Consider the following 23,050-nt stretch of genomic DNA (forward strand, 5'->3'; position numbering starts at 1 on the left):
CGCGGAATATTAAGTTGAAGTATGTCACTTAAGTTAACACCTTTTTTCAAACGGCTTATTTTATGAATACTATATACTGCCATGTAAATATTAATATTAAAAATTCATCATACATAGGGACTCATGTGTAGACTCTCTTGTTAGGAAACACAATACCACGATACGCACAAACGCACACAATATATTAAAACAAATATACATTTTCAACTTCCAGGAGTACTTATTACGATGTGCTGTTGACGATGGATCTGATAACACAGTGTTGTGACAACCTCCAGTCTGGTTTGACCACACATCGATTTATCTATACCCTTCAATAAATGTAGGGGAACTGTACTTTCAATGAACGATTATCGAAATTGGGAGACATACGGCATTGAATCAATGTTGATATAATAATAATGAATGTTTTGAGAATGCATCACCACATGAATTTCATTCAAAGCAAAGCTGTTCGTTCAGTCATTCCCCTTGTTAGGTGACTGGAGTATGACATGAAAATTTCAGGTGTACACTTTTCAGGCAGTAGTGTAGTATTTCAACACTATCACGCCTAGGAAGACTTCGCATTGGGAATCGAACCCGGGTCTTCGCTGTGACATTCTAATCTTGTTTGTTTGTGGTGGGCCAGTTATCCCTCTTGTTAGGTGACTGGAGTATGACATGAAAATTTCAGTTTCACAATTTTCAGGCAGTAGTGCGCGACTTGACCCTGAAAACCCTGTCCATGCACAGATGTAAGAAAATTATCGGATAAAAGGTCTACAGTGATTTATCGACCTGCCTGAAAAACGACATATGTCACAATGACACTCCCTGGATGTTTAGGAGGCTCCCACGTTATGCACGTGCTTCCCATGCATTGTGTTTATGTGTGGTGATAACGTGAAATGATGTTGCATACACAAGAGTGAGTGAGTGAGTTTAGTTTTACGTCGCACTCAGCAATATTCCAGCTATATGGCGGCGGTCTGTAAATAATCGAGTCTGGACCAGACAATCCAGTGATCAACAACATGAGCATCGATGTGCGCAATGGGGAACCGATGACATGTGTCAACCAAGTCAGCGAGTCTGATCACCCGATCCCGTTAGTCGCCTCTTACGACAAGCATAGTCACCTTTTATGGCAAGCATGGGTTGCTGAAGGCCTATTCTACCCCGGGACCTTCACGGGTCTGCATACACAAGCTGAATGTCATTGCAACTTTCCTCAATGGGTTTTATCTCTACCAGACTTCAAAGTTCAGGTTTCCGTAAACTAGGGTATATTACACAATTGAATCTGCATAATGTGCCAATGGTAGAGTATATTACACATTTGAATCTCCATAATGTGCCAATGGTAGAGTATATTACACATTTGAATCTCCATAATGTGCCCATGTTTTGAGGTCATGTATCATATAATGTTAACTACAGGAGGTGCTTATGAAACACAGAGTAACATCAACTTTATGCCGCTTTTAGCAATATTCCAGTGATAAAACGACCTGTGCTCCGTTGTTCAAAACAGCCTTATCTCTTCAGGTCAACCTTATCTCTAAGATTAGCCTCCCGCTGCGAGAAACAGCCTCGGTTGGTCCGATCTCTAAGGTTGGGAAGGGAATTTGACGGCTGCTTTTATTTTATACAACGGGACTGAGAGAAGTTTGAGTAAGCCGAGAGTGTAAAAAAACAAACAAACAAAACAAAACAAAACAAAACAAAACAAAACAAAACAAAACAAACAAAACAAACAAACAAACAAACAAACAAACAAACAAAACAAAAACAAAAAACACTCTCTCCTATCTGTAAAATATCATATATTGAAGGTGACTTTAAGAACTATAATAAAGTCATAATAAAGGGGCAGTAACTATGGTCAAGCAAATGGCACATCATGACGTGACATTTCAGCACTTACATTGAGAGTTAAACTCAGTTTTCTTACAATAAAAGTACATCTTCAAGAACTGGTATCAGCTTATTACAAAACTGCGTTTTGTAACACGTACACATCCCATTAAACAATAACACGAACAACAACAAAATACCACCAAGTACCCATGATCCGAACTGTTTGTCCAGTACATATGAGTGAGTGAGTGAGTTAGAATTTAGAGTCACTTTGGCAATATTTCAGCCATATCGTGACTCAGTACTTATGAACTATGAACCAATTGCATCCGTGCTCTGAAGAACAATGTGGCCTGTTTACTCAAACACATGAAATGTATGTTGCTTACCTAAGTGTCATCCCAGAACATATGAAATAAGATAACCCTTAGGTAAGCAACACACATTTCCTATGTTTTAGTAACCAGTTTACATTGTTCTCCAGAGCACGGATGCAAGTGGTTGATTGATAGTCAGCAATATTCAGCCTGTATACTAACAGCCTGTGAATCGCGTTAATCCAATAAACAACACGATTCGAATCGATCTACGCAAAGTGGCATTCGCTGACGTGTCAACCATGTCGAGCAAACAGTGGAAGAAGAATAATTCAACTCGGATTTGACGGGTAGTTTACAGTTGATCAAACAAAAAACAAAGCTCTTGTTCTACTACAGGAGTAGTTTTAATGACAATGCAGTGGTAGGTACATCAAGACAACATATAAACACAGGGATACAGCACTATCTGACGCATGTCAAAGCCGGAGAAGAATCGCGCATACAAAACACATCTTCAGTCTTTGGGAAAAGGCGGTCATCGTTGATCAGTCCTCAGACCAGCACCCTTCGTAGAGTGCTACTTTCCCCACTTCCTTCCAGTTTTTAGTTAGGGACATTCTGAAGGAAAGACCGCAATGGAAGGCTACAAAATGATCACCGAGTGCTCGACACGTTTTCAGGGCACCCTCAAACCTTTACGTCCCCATGGTCTTTAAACTGGTGATGTACCTTCTGGTGTTTGCGATCTATAGACTGTTTTATAGTGTATTGCCCAAATAATGATACTAGTGTTAACTTTCGGCGCTAGTTTAATTCTATTTATGATATGCTAGTGGTTTTACTGTTCTACGTCAACAGGGTTTTAGTTTCTGATATTTTTGGTATGGAATATAATTTTAAATTGTTCTCGTCACAATACGGCTGGAGTATTGTCGATGTGACGTTAAATATTAACTCACTCACTCACTCTCCATCAAACTGCCTCATGTTTTTCCCTGTATGTCTGGTATTCTGTGTGTGTCCCTCTTCGTAAGTTTGCTGGATTATTGCTAAAATGGCCTAAAATTAATCATACTCCCTCCTCCCTCACTCACTCGGGACATGTTTACAGTTGACAGGGGTCATGCAAGGTTTTGAGAAACAGTGGGTGAGTGAGTGAGTTTAGGTTTACGCCGCACTTCAGCTATATCGCGGCGGTCTGTAAATAATCGAGTCTGGACCAGACAATCCAGCGATCAACAACATGAGCATCGATCTGCACAATTGGGAACCGATGACATGTGTCAGTGCGCCTGACCACCCGACCCCGTTAGTCGCCTCTTACGACAAGCATAATCGCCTTTTATGGCAAGCGTGGGTTGCTGAACGCCTATTCTACCCCGGGACCTTCACGTGTCATTGAGAAACAGAGACTGATGACATTTATGTGAATCGTGGAAGTTTTGTGGGTGATAAAGAATTGTGATGAATCTATTGTGATCTGTAATTCATAACTTGAAATCCACATTTGCGTTACTTGTTTCTGTGAGTATAATTTCAATTGTCAGTTTTACGTGGGGGAAGGTCCTCGGCGTGTTACCCTGACCGATCAATATGGATAGTTACAAATTTCTCCTTGTTCATTCTTGTAAAACAAAATAATAATACAAAATAAAGAAAACAAGGCCATGAATGTTTCACCGAGCTGCTACAACTCTTCGACGGGGTGAAAATGTCGGCATCATCTTTAGGAATCGGAGTTACAATGTTGCCCGTCAGCGTTTGGTCCAGGAACACATCTGCGGAAAGAAAACTGACGTTGCTTTTTCTCTCTAACATCACGCTGTTTTGAATGATTAAGTGAGTGAAGTGTGGCCCACAAATGGACTTCAGACACGATCCCCATGTGGAGAATTGACGACATCTTCGGCGGGATGAACGGATGCCTTAGCCACTTGGCAAAATACAGAATGCAGGGCTAACGTTTGGTCCCCATTTTACATTTGATTGTCAGCAATATTCCAGCTATACACTGGTGTCTAATCAGGACAAGACAATTCAGTGATTGACAAAATCAGCATCGATCTGCGCAATTAGGATACGATGGCGTGTGTTCACCATGACAGCGACCCTGGGCACCTGGTCCCGTTGGCCCCTTCTTATGACAAGCGTGAGCTTCAGAAGGCTAGTTCCAACTCGAATCGCCAACAGTCTGTGGTGGTGTCAGGATAGAAACATAACCACAGAACTGGATTCGAACCCGTATTGGTAAGTGCCAGACGGAACCCGTGAAGGCCCCGGGATGAAATGGCCTTCAGCGGCCCATACGTGCCATGAGAGGCTTGTCGGAAGCGGCGACTAACGGGATCGGGTAGTCAGGTTGGCTGACTTGGTCGACACATGTCAGCGGTTCCCTATTGCCCAGATCGATGCTCATGTTGTTGGTCACGGGATTGCCTGGTCCAGACTTGATTATTTACAGACCGCCGCGATATAGCTGGAATATTGCTGAGTGCGGTGTAAAACTAAACTCACTCACCTTGACCATGGGTCAGTAGAGACAACAAAACTTCATTCGGAGGACAAGCAATCAGTGCCAGGTATTAAAGCAGTTGACATTCTATGCACTGCACCTTTTCAAAATGACATGTAACACACAGGTTATTGTTACAGTAAACGCAAGCAAAAAAGAAATATACTGAACAGCAAAACAAACAAACAAACAAAAAAAAAACACAAAAAAACCCGTGACTGTAAACAAAATAATATCTCAAAGTTAACGTTCATGTTAGCGTTCATGTTATGTCATGTTTAAGACCTTGACAAAATTCCAGATTAGCGCTTCTTTCGCTTTTCAGTATGCAGTGGAAGCTGCCAAAACCGACATCTGTCCAATCCGGCAAGTTGTCAACATTGGCATACATTCTCAGTCCCGTCCGTGGCTTGTACATTTATCATCAGCTCTACAATCCAGCACATTGTCTAAACCGGATCAATTTTTCAGTCGCAACGAGTACCGGTTTAGACAGCTTACACTGTATGTAGTGACCTTATTGGAGGATTAAGAAGAGTGACACAAGTGGTTCCTCCTAACTCGGTGTACGTACCCCCTTCTCGCCCGATTCTTATGGACTGTATCGGCACGTAAGTGTTGCTGGTAATGACGGAAACGTCTCCAACGGTCTGGCTGTCAACGACCTCTTCAACGTAGTAGACCTTGGTAGTCACCGTGTCAGAGTCGCCAGTAGAAAATCCCATCTTCACGTCGTACAGGAACGTTGCATCGTCTGAAAATATGCGTGGTGTTGTTTGTTGAGTGGCTGTTTAAAGCATTATGTGGTTTTGTTTGTTGAATGCTCAACAGCATGAGCATCGATCGACTCAAATGATATTCTAAGCCGAACTCATAAGTTTCAGGCACGCACGGACTTACTAGACTCAGGACGAGCAATAATTCAATCGGATACGACTCAAGGTGTGACAGATTGAGTATAATTTTACGCCGCTTTTGCAATACACTAGCGATGTCAATATCTCCACAGAGTGTACCCGTCTGCAGAATCGAACCAGGACTTTGGCTTGAGGAACGAAAAATTTAACCACTAAGCCAGGCTACTCTTACTGTTATTGTTGGACCTTTGTTGGAATAAACAGCATTTACTAACTCACTCACTTACTCATCGCTCTTCTGATTTCTGTATGTTTCAACAACAGACAAACTACGTACTGCTTGTCAAGTATCAGATGAGCCAGTGAACACGTTTGTGACAAGCAGGCGGGGCAAGTAATCTGGACGAATACACTTGGTTGCTACAGGTACATTGGCGATTAAACACGTGCAATACATGCTGACGGTGGTGTAAAATCAATACCGTTATTGTTTAATGCGTGTCTCGAAGAGCGATGCAGTTCAACAAAACACCATCATTCGCACTAGGAAATTGAACCTTTCAATATTTAGACGACAACCTGTTTCCTTCTAGTTTCAAATAGAATGTTCTGGAGGGCGTTCCCATGCGAATTGGGGTCATTTGTAAGGTCGTGGCTCGTCTAGTACTTGCAAAGCTGAAGATACGCATCACTTCCAAACCGCCATGATGTCAAAGAACTGACCTTTGTCAACCCATGAACATCGTAAGAGGCGACTAACAGGATTTGGTGGTCAGACTCGCTTACTTGGTTGACACATGTCATCGTATCGTAAAAGCGTTAGAAAATGTTGTCGCTTGAATGTTTGTTTCAGACTTTATTAATTACCCATTGCCATCCAACTGAGACAAAATGCTAAACAAATAATACTTAGGTTGATTGATGCGCATGAGTCAATCACCGGATTGTCGGGTCAATTAATTGCAGACTGCAGACAAGCAACTCGAAATACTACTGAACTCGGGCGATTCAAAAGCTACGCGGGCGTATATATACTGGACAAAATACGTTTGTGATATTGGTATTTCATTACTGATATTTTATGAGACTGTCAATAAATAAATAGATCATTATTCATAACTTCAAATTTGCACATATCCCTAACTGTTTTTGTCCAGTATATTATAAACGTGGTGTTCCTAATATACTGAGGGGAAAAAATAAGGGATCACTTGACAGGACAAGTGTTCCCTTATTTCTTCAGGTTTCCTCGCATAGCTTCGCCTTATTTTTTCAGCTTTTATATCGCATAGCTTGTGAAGAAACTTGGAACGCTTTCTCTTTCACGAGATCCCTTATTTTTTCCCGCGGTATGTTATTGAGACGTACCTGAAATGCACTGTTTATTGAAAGACCCTGTCAGATCTTTGACTTGCATGTGTTCTTCGTCAGATCGACCTCATATTCTTTTTTCTAAACAGATAAAATTGGGCATACATTCAAACTTCACTACCGTTTGAGTTCAAATGAGAACGATTACTTCCAACAATGTAAATGCCTTTAGATTTAAAACAAACATATTAACCGTGAGCTGAGAAATCGGGAGGGTGGGTAGAAGATTGTATAGATAAGAGGGAGGTGTTCCAGTAGAGACACCGGAAAAGAAGCCATACGAGTCTTAACTTTACCCGGAACTTTATATTGGAAGAGAGTACAGTATGGCATCCTAGGCGGGACATTGTCGTGTTTTCGCATTATCGCGCATTTGTGGGCCATTTGTCACCCATCTTAGATTGGGTGACATTGCGACAACGCGACAGTTTCTACCATGGAAATTCTCTTTGGATGAATCGAAAATATTTTGCTTTCAAAACGCGATACTGCGACACAGTGACAACGCAACAAGTATCCTATATGACAAGGTTTGGTTACGTTTGCCTCATTTTTGTTTGCTTCCTGTGAGGGCGACAACACGTCAACGCGGCAACTGTTATTCTGATGTTACTCACCCCTGCATAGTCTAAGATGATTTTGACATCCCCATTCCCCGTCCCGCCGGTCTCTTGACCCGCGTCACAGTAGATAAGTTCGTGGGCCTGTGGTTAAAATTAAATGCTGCACTGTGGTTAGTGAAGTTAGTTTTACGCCGCACGCAGCAATATATAAGCTATATGGTGTCGGTCTGTATATAAGATAGTCTGGACGAGACAATCTAGTGATCAACAACATGAGCATAGACCTGCGTAAATGGGATCCCATGACTTGTGTCAACCAAGTCAGCGAGCCTGACCACCCTATCCCGTTAATAGCCTCTTGCGACAAGAATAGTCGCCTTTTATGACAGACATGGCTTGTGAAGACTTATTCTAGCACGGATCTTCACTGGTCACTGAATTATGCCGTTACAAAAATAACAAGAGTTACAGTTTGTCGTTGCTTTGCGACCATAATAATAAAAATAACATTTTGGATATATTTGCACCTCAACTGCACTGCTCAATTCGGTTGTATCCCATTAGTCATACAGCCATTTTTCATACGGCCATTTTTCAACGGATTGTATTAACTGGTCATGTTCCTTAGGAAACTCCTCCGCTTTCCTTATACAAGGTGATCGTCAAACATAATTCAACACTTCTAATCTGCATACTGATTGTTTTCAATATGTTCTTTGACAAGCGGGCTAAGAATTCCACTTCCAGTTCGAATTAAACTATTAAAGCGGATTTAAGGAAAAACACGATTTTTAAAAACTTTTGATTCTGCTCATGTTGCATATTGTTTAAGAATACTTACATAACTATTGACCTAAGATTATCATTATGGCAGCTTGTTGCAGTTCAATGTGCATATTACATAACATGCAAGACATTCACGATATGATTGCTCAGTGCGGCGTAAAACAAAACTCACTCCTTCACTCACCTAGAGATACAGAAAACGAAAACGATGGCATTTACCTCTTCTCTGTCAGGCTCGTATTCGTTGTCCTTTCCGGGAGAAGCAGGGCTACTGAGATTTCTTCTCCCCGCCAAGACGCAGGTGGGCAAAGGTCAGCGACGGAACATCCGACCAGAACGACAATGATCAACCCAAATATCATGGTTGGTGGTGAGTGTTTCACCAACATGTCATCTGACACAGTCGTGCAATATATACCCCTAAAAAGTCACGTGTCCTGGTTTATATTAATCCCGATCAATTTATTTAGAGCATAAAATATTTTTATTTGGTATCACTGGTGTCATTTTTCCATTTCAATCAGGACATGTGTACCCTGTGATGTTTTTCATTCTGACCTGATTCTTTTCATTCTAAAATAATGTTCTACTTGACTAGATAGGTTTGAATGGAAATAACTGGAGGAATTTTAAAACATTAATTTCATTTGAATTTTAGTCAAAACGCATACCCTGTGACCCTTTCATATTTATTAACAAAAATTTAATTTCTCTCTTAATTGATTTTGACGAAGACCAAACCCACTCACACAGTCATTCTCCGGATGGTACAAATCATACACTGAAAAATGGATTAGGGAATCTATTGGGGGACATTCGACATGAAACTGTATTATCACTCTTTGCTCAAAGAATTCTTGTCGCAAAATACAGTTTATAGATCAAGTTTCTTTCGAAATGTGAAAAAATACATTTGAGAGACCAGCTTATGAAAAAGTACCTGTTTTGCAATATGAATAGTATCTCAGGATCTTATGCTGTATTAGCACACAATCGTACGTTGTTATCATACAAGCAAATGATCCTATGATGTTATCATACAAGCAAATAAATGAATGGTATTAATGTATTAGCACACGATCGTACGATGTTATCATACAAGCAAATGATCGTATGATGTTAAAGCATCCACACACGATCGTATGCTGTTAATATACCAGCACATGACCCTATTCTCTTAATATACCAGCACAAAATTAGAAACGAGATGCAAGAGATATGCATTTAATGTACATATTAGACATCCGCTTTATGAATGTTAATCATATTTGTAGCTTGGACAACGTTTGCGAACGGTACGATTAGCATGTGAACATTGTAAAATCACAGTTAACACCGGAATACAGTTTTTAACCGCTAGTGTTGATCGACCACTGTGGGGATGATCTCTGATGGGGTTTGTTTGCTGGTGTCGATGCCACAGGCTCAATACAATGTTTCTGGGGGCATAAGTGAGCCAAAATATCACATTTCACAACAGTACAGGAACTTGATGGTGGTCTTTATATCCAAGATCAGGGCCCTACGACAACAGTCCAACAGTGCAGGTACTTAAGGGTGGTCTATATATCCATGGTCAGGGCCATACAACAGTGCATGTACTTAATGGTAGTCTACATATCCATGTTCAGGGCAATAAAATAGTCCAGGGACTTAATGGTAGTCTATATATCCATGATCAGGGCAATACGACTACAGTCCATGTGAGTAGCGGAAGAAATAGGAAATCATGACAACGATACCAGTTTCCTCCCAATTTCAATGGAAAGCAATGAAGCGTGAGCGCGAGTAAAATTGAGTGAGGTACCAGATTGTTCAGTGGACCGCGAAAGACTCCCTAAAGACCTGGTAACAATGGGGACAAAGGAAGGTATTGAACTGAGTGTGAATGACAGAGTGTGTGCATATAAAGTTTATTTTAAATAAGGAGTAAATTATTAAATATTAAATATGTTTGTTTTTAGTGACATTGTTCAATCATCAGATATCAGGAGGTTTATGCCTTACATATACATATATAGTCTGGTTCATAATTATTGAGAATTTTTCTTCTTACTTTGAGCTATCCTAACACCTCAACTGATTCACTGATACTTAAAACTAAGTAATGGTATAAGGGAGGTAACTCATCTTGGCCTACTGAGTATAGTACAATTAGAGTTACCTCCCCTGAATTTGTAGCAGACGTCATTTTCCTCAGCACTGTCAACAATGTCTGCTGAAGATAAAAGAAGGTTGATTTTTGAGTTGTGTAATCAAGGAATTGATGATGTAAATACATTGGCAGAGAGAACAGGAACTCCTCTTTCTACTGTGTATAGGATTAGGAAGAATTTTAAAGAGGGAAAGGATTTTGGGCACCAGAAAGGAGCAGGGAGACCCAGAAAATTGGACTTCTCAGATCGCGTCCGGCTGGGAATTTTAGCGTCTAAAAAGCAAAGGGCAAGCATCTCCAACATCAGGTATGAAATGATAGAAAGGGGATCAACAGTTGTATCAAATTCTACTGTTAGAAGAAATTTGATTGATCTTGGATGGGAGAAAAAGACTGGAATTCCTTCTCCTCTCATGAAACAAGAACATAAAGACAGGCGTGTTGAGTGGTGTTTGGCACATGAAAACTTTGACTGGGAAAATGTGATTTTTACTGATGAAAGCTCAATATGGGTATATCCCAATAATGTGAAAATAGGGACAAAGTCTGCGTCAGCACCGTTGTATCGACGACCTAAATACAGCCCAAAGTTTCATGTATGGGGAGGGATCTCCTTATTAGGAACGACCCCGCTGTGTGTGTTTGAGGGAAATCTGACAAGTCAACGCTACACTAACATATTAGATAACTTTCTCCTTCCAAGTGCACATGTGTTTTATGGAAATGGCTGGATTTTGCAGCAAGATAATGATCCTAAACACAACGCAAAACATGCCAAGCAGTGGTTTCAGGAGAAAAATGTGACTGCATTACCATTTCCTGCATATAGTCCTGACTTAAATCCCATTGAGAACATTTGGGGGATGATGAAGGAATGTGTGAATCAAAAGGGGTTGACAAAAATTGAAGACATGAAGAGAGAAGTGGTCCGATACTGGGACAGCATAACTCACGAAACACTAACCTCTCTGATAGGAAGTATGCCTACCCGTCTTAGACTGTGCCGTGAAGCTCAAGGAGACTTGATAAAATATTAAATTGTTACCTACACAACATGAAAAGGTCAGTTCACTTTCACAATACATTCAGTTTTATCTGATTTGTTCTCGTTTAATAATATGAAATGTTTTAGCTATTCTCAATAATTTTGAACCATACTGTATGAATAAGCTTCGGGAAAGCAGTTAGCGTTGCTACTGTCTACAACTCGAACCCGTTTGTCAAGAAAACCGTAACTCTATATGAATTGTGTAGAGTAAATTGTCTTCTTGAACATATCATGCAATGTAAAATACACGCACGCGCACACCCATACGTGAACACACTACGCAACGAGACACGTGCAAGACTGTTTCAACAACCTTCCTTTGGCAAGTAAACCGGAAGCGGTTCGCTAGCAGACGACAGTCCTGAAGCAGAGGAACGTTTTCATATCCAACCCACTAGCAGATGACGAACACCCATCGTCAGTACCATCCATAGTGGTCACCTCGACACCTTCCTTTGTCCCCATGGTTACCAGATCTTTAGGGAGTCTTCCTCTTCCCACTGCACAATCAAGGACCTCACTCAATTGTACTCGCGCTCACGTTTCAATGCTTTCCACTGAAATTGGGAGGAAACTGTTATTGTTGTCATGGCTCCCGATTTTTCCTCCACTCAGGTACTTAATGGTAGTCTGTGTATCCAGGATTCAGGGCCAGACGACAACAGTCCAGTTACTGAATACAGACCTGTGAAAATGCAGTCAAGAACCGAGCTTTGAGGTGCAGATTTTAAGTTCCGACATGGTCTTTCTGTAATTGACTTGTGAAGGTCCCCGGGTAGAATAGGCCTTCAGCAACCCATGCTTGCCATAAAAGGCGACTGTGCTTGTCGTAGGAGGTGACTAACAGGGTCGGGTGGTCAGGCGCATGTTATCAGTTCCCAACTGCGCAGATTGATGCTCATGCTGTTGATCACTGGACTATCTGGTCCAGACTCGATTATTTCCACACCAGCGCCATATAGCTGGGATATTGCTGAGTGCGGCGTAAACCTAAACTCACTCACGCACTTTCTGCAACCCCGCTTAATGCGGCACAAAACCATATACGCTCGCTCACTCTGTCGTAGGCCGGTACTCTCCCTGACGAAATTAAGACATCAGAAGTACAGTGTACTAAAGGTCAGGCTGCAGTGCACTGTACAGCAGGATATATCACTACAACACACTCCCGTATCGGACTTTAGGCAGTAACTGGTGGCCTTCTTCAGTGTTACGAATCAACACTGTGGATTCACGTCCACAGGATTGGACTCCTGTCCTTGAAGGTAACTCCTATGAATTATCCGTTGTTGTATGTGGGTTGAGACAGCTTGGGCGTGTCTCGTGTATATTTCCCCTTGGGTCCCTCAGGCTTGGATGTACGTGGCTGCGTACATGAAGAGGTCCCATTGTTTGGTGTAGCTGGTGTTGCTGAGAGATAGACACCCCTGTATCTCGCATCACCGTGTGTGTGTGCGTGTGCGTGTGCGTGTGCGTGTGTGTGTGTGCGCGCGTCTGTTTGTGTATCTCCCTCTACGTCTCTACGTCTCTTCTATTTGTGTGTGTCTGTGTGTCTTTATGTAGGTCTTTCTTTGTGTGTCTCTCTTTCTGTCTGTCTCGCTCTCTCGCATTTTCTCACTCAACTCTCTCTCTCCCTCTCTTTATCTGCTCTCCCCCCCCCCCCCCCTCTCTCTCTCTCTCCTAATTCACACTGCAAATGGCTGACCTGCTGAGATAGCATAGCACAGCTTAGCATAGATAGCGACATTGTATTCAGCACATGGTGCAACAGCGATAAATGCGCGTTGGGAGACAAAGTTAACCTGATATAATACGCCAGGTCAGCGTGACTCAATTGACGAAATTAACCACATCACTGTCCCCTGTTCAGAGTCCACAGTTATTGTCAGACGCTTGAGTGGCCATGATAAATGATAAATACGACTATCTCACAGGCAACTTGACTAGTATACACCTACTGTACGATGCTATAGTCTTGTCTATATCCACTGACTTCCAAATGAGGTCAGGCTAAAAGGTCAATTCAGAGTGAGTTTATGCCGCCTTTAGACAATCCCCTAGCAACATCGCAACTGGAAAAAAAAGAAATGTGGACATGTTTTACCCATGTAGTCATTCGAACCCGGATCTTCGGTGGCTTAACCGCGACGCTGTCCCACCGCTCAAGGTCAAGTCAAAGTGAGCATGTCTGCCGCCGATTTAAGATTATACCAGCAATATGACGGCGAGGTACACCAGCAATGGGCTTCACACATTGTACCCATTTAGAGCATCGAATCTGGCATGTTGATCGAACGCAAACCTCCTCTGTAAATAATGACAGTATTTGAAGCATGATTCGATGAACTGGTTCTTGATAAATTTTGTCATGCATATTTTCATAACAGTTAAAGTGAAAATACTTGGAAACGAACCAAAAGAAAAATGTTGTTTGATTTTCAGGCGACTGGTGTGCGAATTGTTCACTTCAAAAAGAAAGCAAGCCAACAATTCATTTTGGCAAATATGCTATCTGTAAGGCCCTTATCTTTTGGGCCATTCCTATTTCATAAGGAGGCAACAGGCAAGGGACAGGATGTGCACTCACCCTGATGGATTCTTGTTTTAACCTGGGTGACTATTGGGGTGTCTGGCATATTGGAGGATGCCGTCTGTAAACGCCAGATTTATTTATTTTTTTTAATTTGCTACTTTTGTTTTGTTGCATTTTGTTGCTTTTGCGCTTTTCCATTCCACAAGGATCAATAATCCAGTTATTTGACGGCGATGTGAACTTGTTTTGATATCTCTGAAATTGTTTGATGCAGATGAAGGTTTTCCACAAGCATAAGCAAACACCATTTTAACGTTTTATGGTTATACTCTGCCTGGTTCGAACCGCTGATTTCCTATATGTTGTCTTAGGGACAGCCTAGTGGTAGCCTAGTGGTTAAAGCGTTCGCTCCTCACGCCTAAGACCCGGGTTCGATCCCCACCGGGGTACAATGTGTGAAGCCCATTTTCTTGTGTCCCCCGCCGTGATTTTGCTGGAATATTGCTAAAAGCGACGTAAAATTAAACTCACTCACTCACTTTCATGCGAACTGCTCATTTTAGTACTTTGTACAGGACACAACGTCAGTAATTTAACCCACTCAGCCTTCGCTTTAGAAGCCACGATTCCCCATTTAAACCTATCAGAAGGGTATACGTTATCTGGACTACTTGTGGAAGCCGCGTTGGCTGAGTGGGTTAGATCGCAGACTTTGTGTACCTACTATTAGGTGCCTGACCCTTAGTATGAGGGTTGGAATCCCAGATGGGAATCATCCTGGCAAACATACAAATTTCCACCTTATCGATCGATAAAATGTAACCCCAGATATTACTTATGTTACATTTTACTCCTCTTGGAAATGATTCTGTACCGCCACTGGTGTCACGTTTTTAAGGAGTGTGGAGGGGTAGCCCAGTGGGTTCCCACACATAACGTCATTTCTGTAACGTCACTTGCCGCAATATTGCTTGAATATTGTTGAAGTCGGTGTGAAACCAATCTCACTCACTAACTCACTCACTCACTCACATGCACTCAGATAGCGAATACAAATAGATGCAAATTTAGTGGACAGTTTAAGTTGTTCATGGATTTTTGTTCTATAACATTTTTACGTCTTCTTTTTCACAGATGGCGCCCCAGTCGAATTTCAATATGCAATATATACCAGTTGCGGCCACGGCGGTCTTCGCGACGTTGGTGTACTACTTCATCGACTACATATTCTGGTGCCTGATAGCAGGCTGCGTTCTGTACGCCGTTATGCTGTACTTCTTTAAGTCAGATACACCCAATCACATAGATCCGACAGGAAAGGCTATCCTCATTACTGGCTGCGACGCAGGTGAGCGTGATGGGCGATGGGGTAGCCTAGTGGTCAAAGCATTCCCTCGTCACGGCTAAGGCCCGGGTTCGATTTGTAGCATGAGTACAATATGTGAAGACCATTTCGAATGAACCCCCGGTGATATTACAGGAATATTTCTAAACACGGCCTAAAACTAAATTTATTCAGTCATGGGCATTAGATGGGTGGAAGTGTGGCCTAGTGGTTGACACGGTCGCTTGTCACGACGAAGACCCGTGTTCGATTCCCTACGTGGGTACAACGTGTAATGCCTATACTTGTTGCCCCATGCCGTGGTCATATTGATCAGTGCGGTGTTAAACAACAGACCTTTTATTTGTTTTGAGAAACACGATCAGACTGGTATAGCATAGTTACTGCACAGAAACAATGACATGCATATGGATTTGTGCCAAGGTGAAAACGTGTTGTCTCCCAAGGGAAATAATCTGCCTAGCAAAATAAAGATTTCATTGAATATTAGACTTCGGCAAAGAATTTCTCGCTAAACACCGTTAAACTTTCTATCATAAATACACTAATATTGTTAAATCGCCGATATCGAGCACAGCTGCTCAAAGGCGCTTTGACTTTCCCTCGATCATTGTATGTCATATTCAAAAGACGCCTCGTAGTATCAATCTCAGCTCCCTAGGGAATCGACAATTTTTGCAGCCACTAGGAGCACTCGCGTACTAGGTACCCAGTCACGGCTGGGACACATAGTAACAGTAATTTGTCCAAGTTTTGCTGCACGTTGCTGTACCTGCAACGAAGTGTTTGCACGTATTCATGCAATAAAAGCTGCTCAAACCATACACATTCACTAAAATCAGTGTATGGAATGAGAAAAACAATCAACCAGACATCATATATAGTGAATTTATTCAAGTGTATGGAACATCTCAATTTTTGACCAGACCATCCGGCTGGTTAGCTGTAAACTGAAATCTGTACCTTTGAACGGGCCTTATTCCATTCATACACTGCTAAAACCGGCATTAATCCACATTCATTCACTAAACTTGTTTCAGTCAGTGCTTGCTCTATCTTGATAGGATTTGGCAATATGCTGGCGACGCGAGCACACAAGCTCGGCTTCACGGTGTTCGCTGGCTGTCTGAACGACAACACGGAGGGGCCTCGAGAACTGCAGAGCACGTTCCAGGAGAGGATGCACGTGTTGAAAATGGATGTGACGAAGGAAGGGGAAGTGAAGGATGCTCTCAAGTATGTCCAGGAGCGATGTCGAAGCACAGGTGGGGATACTTGCTGTTGTCGCTTCTTGGTCAAGACAGATGGTTTCTCGGTCGCGAGTAGGATGCGTTGGTTTCGCGTGGCTGTCGCGATTGAAATATGAACGCTGCTTATAGTTTGCTTTTTTCAGAGAGTTGTCAAATGTAACACTTGTTATATTTAGGATTACACTTCCTCAGTAAGCATAAGTTCTATTACTTTTGTTAGGTTGACTCTCATTGCTGTGGCTGAGTGGGTTAGACGGCTGATGTTTTATGATGGTGATCAGGTGCCTGACTCTAGAATTTATACTTCATTAAGAAAGTGTAATTTGTTACATTAGCAGTAATAACACAACACCATCATGATTATCAGCAGCAGAAGCTACCACCACCACCACCACCACTACTACCACTACTACTACCACTACTACTACTACCACTACTACTACTACTACTAAAACTACAAGGTATCATTTAAAATCTTCGAATGTACAATAATGGCAAAAGTAACGGGAACACTTTGTGCCTCAACTGCCATCTAGAGACTACCACAGCTAGCCTACTACTACTGCCACCACCACCACCACCAGCACTACTACTACCACTACTACCACTACTATTACCACTATCACTTATACTACTGCCGTTGCACATTTAAGGAATATCAGTAAGAGGTCATTTTATGAGATTATTTTCCTGTGTGACATTAACATTCTTTAGTTTAAAATGAATATTTCAACTACGATTGTAACACGTAAAAGAAGCATCTTTTTACATGTCAGACCGGCAGAAAAAGCCATATTACAGTGCGACACTGCAGTGAGAAAACGGTTGCCCCCCTGGTACGGTAAGGTAACGCTACCACATTTGTTGCAGGTTTGTGGGCTGTTGTGAACAACGCCGGCATTGACGGCGGAGGCCCGGTGGAGCTGTGCAGCTTGCAGTTCTACAAAGAAGTGTGCGAAGTCAACCTTTTCGGGGCCATTAGAGTGTCTAAAGCTTTCCTGCCGCTTGTGAGGCAAGCTAAAGGTGAGGAAACAAATATGACGTGAATAAATGAATATTAACATACGAGGCATCAAGGATGTTCAGGACAGACTACCAAGATGGAGAAGATCCTAATTCTAGTCACCACCATTAGCAGCCCGCTTCTTTCATGTCGTCAAGACGTGACTGTGTCGTAAAACAATCATTATCTTCCCCTTGGAAACAAATCATATTTCAAAAGGTTGCCTTCATGCTTGTCGTAAGAGAACGAACGCAATTACGTAGGTCGATGCTCATGATGTTGATCACTGGGTCGTCCTGTTCAGACTCGATTACTTACAGACTGCCGTCGTGCAGGGATATTGCTGGGTTAAAGATATACGTTATCGAGATCATTTTAGTCCCAGACGCCTATACCACTAATGAGTTGCAACACGTGACCGCACCAGTGTGTGACAATGAGTTCGAAAACTGACTCATATCTTATTACCCCTTTACACTTGAGGCGGAATGATTTGTCTGAATTAATGACAGACCCAAGCATTAAACAACACATTAAATTTTCTTGCACCTCACTCGATCTGACGGGCTTGGTTTCCCTGTCACTCACTCAAACCTTGGATTCCACATAAACTACATGACAAAAGCTCCCGTTGCCATGGCTGCCAAAAGAGACATGTAAGTGAGTGAGTATGTGTTTACGCTGCATTAAGGTATCCTACGATCTAGGCCCAGGGGAACCTGCCTGATTCATTGATGTCACTGTAGCTGTAGTTTGCGCATCGCTGCTCAGTTGGTTACAGAAATCCGCCCTACAGCTGCAATATTACCGAGTGTCACGGTTCACCTTGATATCCAAATATATCACTGCAGACAAACTAAGTGCATAATTTGCATAATTTCAGGTCGGATAATAAACGTGTCCAGTGAAAGAGGTCGTCTGGCAAGGGGAGGTAACTCGACGTACTGCATTTCGAAGTACGGTTTAGAAGCTTTCTCTGATGCTTTGCGACAAGAAATGAGACGGTTTGGTGTCCAAGTCAGTGTGATTGAACCAGGACATTTCGGGGGAGCAACAGCCATTCTTCGCGAACACAATGTAAGTAATCCACCAACATCCCAGGCGAAATGTGTCGGCAAATGTCAATTTTTTTGCACTAATGAAAAGGTCACTTACATACTCCATCTCTCACAGACTTGACCAGTGTGGAAAATAGTTTCCAAATTTTGCTAGCTATTGGGGCGAAGCATGCCTGAAAGGTACTAGCTCATGAACAATTCAATAGCCCGGCTTTGAACGAAGAAACTAAGCAAAGGATTGGAAGAAGTTAAGGTAAAACAAATTATGACATGATTTAAAAGTGTGATATAAAACATAGCAAATCGGAGAGAGCGATATCTTACAAAATGACGTCATGAAAACTGACCAGTGAGTCGGGCCCGTGGTGATTCACTCGCCCGCCTCTATTTTCAATAGCCTCGGGCTAGCGGACCAGTGAATATTTGGCACACTTCTGCACATGTGACGCACGCTGCCGACTTGTTTCATTGCGTGTCATTTTACCAATGACATGTTGCACGTGGATAATTGGCTCCTGTTTCACAGTTTCACAGTTTCACGTATTCACATTATCCCCTCATCTTTATTTCAATTGTTTACCTGCAAACTACTGTAGCGAGACTTGAACTTCTGAGGTTCCATGGCAACATTTCCAAATTTCATAGAAAAGTCTTTTTTTTTCCCAATAAATGTCAATTCCATTGAATAGAGAGACAGAAACGAAATAGAACGAGTCAGAGGTAAGGTCGCTTACATTCGGAACCCAGTCGAGCAGTTGATGTATTATTTACGGCTATGGGCAAAGGTTGACGAATGTGTTGACAGCTGTCGTTCGGATTACCCCGTTCTACCTTTCCGAGGTCGCACAGTAAGAAACAAAAAACACATTCCGACTGTCTCATTTCCGTTCTGTTACGCGACACTTGATACTTTTCTGCTATTACATGCAGATTGAAATGTTCAGAAGGAGATTATTTGACGGTTTCAACTCGGCCAGTGACGACGTGAGGAGGGTGTACCCACTACAGATGGCAGAACAGGTTGTCAGTGACCTGCATGCCGCTGCCAAGAAATCACCCACGACATGTGACGCTGTCCTTGACATCATGGAACGTCAACTGATAGAGGTCAAGGTTAGCCCGAGATATCTCATCGGGGGAACGAATTCACTTGTGGACTTTCGTGTGGTAGGTATCCCAGAAAAAAACGGAATTGATCTTCAGCAGCTCACCCTTGTTGTAAGCTGCGACTGAAGGGATCTATAGGCCACACTTGCAGAGCTGGCTGACACATGACATCGTATCCAAATTTCGAAAATCAATGCTCTTTCTATCGATCACCTGCACGTCTGGTCGATTACTTATAGACATTTTTGGAAATAAGGGTGGGTGTGGCGTTAAAATAAGAACGACTCCAAAATGGTAGCGTCACAGCTTTTCACAGTTCCATCGGGTATATATTTCTAACTTCTGTTCACATACATGATCAGATTTTGAGACAAAACACGTTTTCCGATTGGGTTATCCAATCAAAGCGAAATATTTCCCGAATGAAACCTCTCTGCTACATTCCTAATAAACAGTTTGAAAAACTGTAGAAACAAAACGTTGTCCAACTAGTTCCCCCTATACGTAGTTCCCTCACGTGTGCCATAACGTCATGTTATAATGACGTGAAGTGGCTGACACACTATCATCATATGACCTTCGGCACATGTCACATGGCATATGGCAAATAAATATCCAAGAAAAATAGATTCAAAAATTGAAATTGAAACAATGTTTTGACAGATTAGACTTCTGTGTGTTTAATGAAGGCATGTCATCCTTCTAGGGCTGGTTATCGATGTAGATAACAGAGACCGATGACCGTTCACTAAATATCGATTATCGATAAATATTGGAGACGTAGTTTTGAGCAAAACGTTTGAAAGAAAACCTCATATATCACATCCTGAACATTATTTAGAAGCTGGCAAATAGTAAAGACATGGATGTGTGTAGTGTGTGAATTAGCACAATCTGTTTTCCGTCATGAAAAACAATATGTTGGATATTATCGATCCCACAAATTCTATATCGATAATCCTTCATGATGTTCGTTTTCACCTCGATGTCAAGAAATTGTTATCCATTAAATTTGTTGCTTAATGTATGTTTCAACTTCTAAACTGCCAGGGCAGTTGTAGCCTAGTGGTTAAAGCGTTTGCTCGTCACGCTAAGGCCAGGGTTCGATTCCTCACATGGACGCTATGTGTGAAACCCATTTCAGGTTTCGACTATTGCTAATATATTGCTAAGAGCCACGTAAAAGCCATACTCACGTCATTCTAAAATGCATATATTGGTAATGACATCATTGATTATTGTTCTTTTTTTCCAGATTTACCTGATTCCATTTACCTGTGATAATCAATAATTTAATGTTCAATTTCTTTCCAGGTGTACATATATTTGAAACCTTTCCTGCCAGACTTAGTATTGGATTACCTGTTAGAGAAGGTACCAGTTTGAGGATTGTGACAACATCGAGTAACCAGTATATCAAACATGGAATAGAAGACCGGAAATATGACAGCATAACAATTTCACAGTTGCAAACATACGATACGTGGGAAAAGGTATCCCGTCATCACTTTGGAAGCAGAAATTATTTTACCATGATTTTCTCTTTATTTAAATTTATGGTTTGTGTCCTTGTTTCCAACCTTTGTCGTTTTTTCGAATGAACTTTTTTTGTGCTTTCAAATACGTTCGCTTACATTCAATCATTATCTTAAAGGGGCACTGATGCGGAGCAGTTTCCGTGGACTGGTGTAAACTTTTGTTATTGTTTTTCTCCCGTGAGTACCCGGATGATATCCCAGAATTCGTGACTGGTTCGTGACCTCTGCTGCGCAGTCCGTAAGCGCAATTGATAGTTTAATTATAGACAGATCAACTGAGGTGAAGTCATTTGTACTTCATTACAAATGTATTATGAAAACAAATGAAACACTTTGAAGGTTAATCATCTGCCAGTGGTAGAAATGGTAACAAAAACTATTAGGACGGGAAAATAACGAAGCCAGTGTACGTCTCTATATTTTGTCTCATAACCCTAATTAGTTTACTGTCATATTTGTATGATTCTGAAAATTAATAAAAGAACCCACGATTTGCTCATACTCATAGTAAATTTCTAACATAACAGCAACATTTATACATTGTATAGATTGCCAATGTGGTTCCTATTTCACACACATACGCGATCTAGTGTGTGTTTTCTGTCATACAGATTCTGCTGAATGCTACAACAAATAAATTAAAACAAAATGCAAACAATGAATGTAAAACAGACTAATTTTATAGCAACAATGTCAGGCTACTACATTGTTCAGGAATGTATCCATCAATATCCACGTAAAAGAAATCGTATTCCATTCATCTGCAGTTGGTAAATAATCCTGCTCTGTGTCGCGTGTCTTACAACTGTCTCATTTGCGAAAAAGTAACACATCGTTTCACGTCTTTCATTGGTGAAAACCAGATAAACCTCTCATTGGTCTCCCAAGATAGTACACCTGGCAACTAATTGTATGATGTCCACTATTCTAAGTAATTTAGTTAACCAATATTGAGCAATCAATCAATCAACGCAAGGGTGGTTAATTCTTTGAAGGGAGGATGTTGTTTTTGCACTCACACTTTACGACAGGGTGTAGTCATCTACACACACTGCCTTTTGACAAATCCGCTAGAAGATAAAAGTAATTAATCAATCAGTGTGTTATCGGTTAATCCTTTGATCGATGTTTGTTTTTGTAACTCAGCTGATAAACCCTCTTGCATCACTTACATGCATATATTACATAACATACAATACATTTGCCATTACAGACCTTAATTTATAATGTTGAGTATTTACTCCAGACAGGAGAAATGCCAAATGGGAACCTTTGATGAGTAACCGAAGTGGTGTTGCTACTAATTATACCTGTTATAAATTCATGAATTGACCATCCAGAGAATGATGACAAATAACACGTGTAGGTTTACACCATCAAACGCGAGTTACAGCAAGGAAGATGTAATCTCTGTGTCGCATGCAGCGTGTAAACACTTATGGGCCGAAACTGTTTTGAGGATACCAACGGAATTTCGTTACATAAGGAATACACACAGGCATTTGCTGTGTACTTTGGTAAATAGGTGAAATAAGGGGTTTTTTTTACGTAAGACAATTTTCAGATTTCTCTACCAAAGGCAAAGTCATCGTTTTTTGGTTTACGAATTCAAATACATCAACTGTGTGTTATTATTATCATAAATAATAAACCATTGTAGCTACCATAGCTACCAAAATTTACGTATGCTATTTGCTATCACAGCTCAACCAACACTCAAAACTACCTAAATATAAAGCTTTGCAATCTTCCGTACTGAAAC

At 41.4% G+C, this 23,050-nt stretch overlaps 1 protein-coding gene across 1 annotated transcript; it reads left to right on the top strand.

Annotated features, from left to right (window-relative positions):
• The first annotated feature begins 12,561 nt into the window (after window positions 1-12,561).
• On the top strand, window positions 12,562-21,937 carry LOC137259833 (D-beta-hydroxybutyrate dehydrogenase, mitochondrial-like). Its single transcript, XM_067797454.1, has 7 exons — window positions 12,562-12,719; window positions 15,122-15,335; window positions 16,397-16,597; window positions 17,453-17,605; window positions 18,469-18,662; window positions 19,574-19,810; window positions 21,065-21,937. The coding sequence occupies exons 2-7, from the start codon at window positions 15,122-15,124 to the stop codon at window positions 21,134-21,136; spliced, it is 1,071 nt and encodes a 356-aa protein (XP_067653555.1). The 5' UTR covers window positions 12,562-12,719; the 3' UTR covers window positions 21,137-21,937.
• The last annotated feature ends 1,113 nt before the right edge of the window (window positions 21,938-23,050 follow it).

The sequence above is a fragment of the Haliotis asinina genome, chromosome 13 (assembly GCF_037392515.1).
Source record: "Haliotis asinina isolate JCU_RB_2024 chromosome 13, JCU_Hal_asi_v2, whole genome shotgun sequence".
NCBI lineage: Eukaryota > Metazoa > Mollusca > Gastropoda > Lepetellida > Haliotidae > Haliotis > Haliotis asinina.

Coding starts and splice junctions, on each gene's coding strand:
- LOC137259833 (XM_067797454.1), top strand. CDS start 15,122: ATGGCGCCCCAGTCGAATTTCAATATGCAATATATACCAGTTGCGGCC. Junction 15,336..16,396: donor CATTACTGGCTGCGACGCAG/GTGAGCGTGATG, acceptor CTATCTTGATAG/GATTTGGCAATATGCTGGCG. Junction 16,598..17,452: donor GGAGCGATGTCGAAGCACAG/GTGGGGATACTT, acceptor CATTTGTTGCAG/GTTTGTGGGCTGTTGTGAAC.